This window comes from Pundamilia nyererei, unplaced genomic scaffold, assembly GCF_000239375.1.
Source record: "Pundamilia nyererei isolate P.nyererei 1_Seehausen unplaced genomic scaffold, PunNye1.0 scaffold01619, whole genome shotgun sequence".
Taxonomy (NCBI): Eukaryota; Metazoa; Chordata; class Actinopteri; order Cichliformes; family Cichlidae; genus Pundamilia; species Pundamilia nyererei.
In genome coordinates this window covers 2393-4587 of record NW_005189020.1, presented here as the reverse complement: position 1 = coordinate 4587, position 2195 = coordinate 2393, and the positions used below count along the sequence as shown (strand labels likewise).

General features: G+C 40.7%; 1 protein-coding gene across 1 annotated transcript in view; it reads right to left on the bottom strand.

Annotated features, from left to right (window-relative positions):
• The window catches only part of LOC102204587 (triosephosphate isomerase-like), a 4892-nt gene that overhangs the window by 1821 nt on the left and 876 nt on the right, over positions 1-2195 (bottom strand). Inside the window, exon 2 of the mRNA XM_013908148.1 lies at positions 945-1096. Coding sequence (XP_013763602.1) covers positions 945-1096 — 152 coding nt within the window. The remainder of the gene's footprint in view (positions 1-944; positions 1097-2195) is intronic.

Here is a 2195-nt window from a genome sequence, read left to right as displayed (position 1 = left end):
TTCATCATCCAATTCCATGTCAATGTGGCTATAATTTACAAAAGTGAGATAAGACTTAAAATTAGTGAACAAGACCAATAATTCATTAGGAAAATGTTTGCGGTCCCAAAGGAAGCATCACTTTCTCAGACTTCAGGAAGAGTCGCCCTCTGCTGCCCATTAGAAAAACTGCAATCTGTCTTGTTTGGCTTTACCAGTCTAGGCCCCACCCACTCCTTGTAAAGAAACATTGTGATTGGTAAAACTGCACTTATTAAACCAAAGTATAACCATCAAGTGCTTTTAGTCGGCATTTTGACTGTATAAGTATATACACATATATATGTATACACCCATACACATAAGCAGTTTATTTTTATATGTTTTGTTTATTTCTGACGTTATGTTTGGAACTACAGGAGCACACCGTTACAACAGTGTCTGTACCCGGTGTCCTAGTGCTGAGAGGCTTGTGTCATCAGGCAGGACTCTTTGCGCTTAGATATTTCTCTCGTAGGTTTCTCATAAAGAGAAGCCCCCATGTACTTGTTAAATATAAAACAACTGATAGGGGCAAGATGTAAAGTTAGTTTTGATGAATGGACAAATATTAGACTTAATGAAAATATTGTCTGACAGCAACCCTGTAGGAAGTGTGGATAAGAAACTTTGATGTTAATTTGTAGGAGGTAACTCTCAGAACATTATTCTAGATTGATTTGATTGTCCTCACCTTGACACGTGCTCTACTGTTAAATGAATCAACCCAGTTAAGAGTGAAAAAGAGGTGGGGGGGGTCACTTTGGCAACACTCTGGGATTCCCCTAAAATCACCCCTGGATTAATTTATTTATATAGCAACAATTCACAGCAACAGTTGGCTTAAAGTGCTTTAAATTTTAAGGTAGGGACACTAGAACTCCTTGTAAGATTCCTAACTGTATTTTGAGAGTGTGAAATCAGGAATTAGGAAAAATAACCTGAATTAAATACCTGATCTCCCCAGTGAAGGCACCCTTGGGAACTTTGTAGCAGTTCTGAGCGGCCACACCGAACTTGGAGTCCAGTTTGGACCTGACAAAGTCCAAGTAGATCGATGGAGCGCCGCACACCACCTCTGTTAAAGGAGGAAAAAGAAAAACACTTAGGTTACAGTTAGTTAATCCAGTTACTCTTAAAACCCAATATTAGAATATTTATGACCACCTGACATCCATCAAGCAGAGTTTGAAACCTCCTTGTGGTACCTCAGAGAGGCAGTGGCTATTAATGGGCCTTTTGTGATGAGGAAAAGGCACAGAAAAAAGCAACAGTGGTAATTAGACTATCAAAGCATCCTCAGTGATTAGTTTGACGTGCTTTTATATATGCGCGTCTACAGTTCAGCTAATCTGAGCCATGCCAAACACAAGAACACTTTTTTTTTTTCCCCACACAGCACTACTGCAACTAAGAGGCTGAACTGAATCCATCTTTAAAAATCAATAATCTGAGAGCTTAATGGGCCAGTGAGCAAAATTCAAAGTGAATGACTGGGAACTAAAAAAAATATATATATATATAAAATAAAAACCACAGGAAGCACTGGTTCAATATGAGGTACAGTCTGCAGCAGTCAAGAAGAGTACAGTAAAGTTAAGACACTGACATTCACATTGTAACTATATCTTTGGGGTTATGGAGTCTATATTAAACACTGCCCGTTATTATTAGTTTGGCAAAGGTCAGTCAGGTCTCCCTGCAGTAAAGGTCTGAGTTCAGCCTCCAAAAGGTCACCTGCCACGGCTGCATTCAGCAGAGGTCAGAGACAACCCATGCACCCCAGTTCAAAGGGTCAAACAGAAGATCCAGAGTTTAAATATCCAACAGGTCGGTCTGAGGATGAAACAGGTGAACTCTGACTTTAGAGGCGAAAGCACGGGGAAAAAAGCTCGTCTTCATTTTCACTTCAGCTCTAAAAATGGGGTGGATTCATTAAAGGGAGCAAGGTTCAAGGATAGTCTGAGCAGACTTCAGTCCTGAGCACTCAGGCCTGTGAGTGCACACAGCATTGCAGTTGCATAACAAACACACAGGAGGAGATGAACGGGCCTGTGACAGCAGACACAGGCTGTCTTCATAGTGTCATACACTTAAATAAGGGAAATATAAGCAGAGCTCAGTGTCTTAATGAAACAGCAGCTGCTGCCTCTGTCTGGTTCATCTGCAGGAAGCAG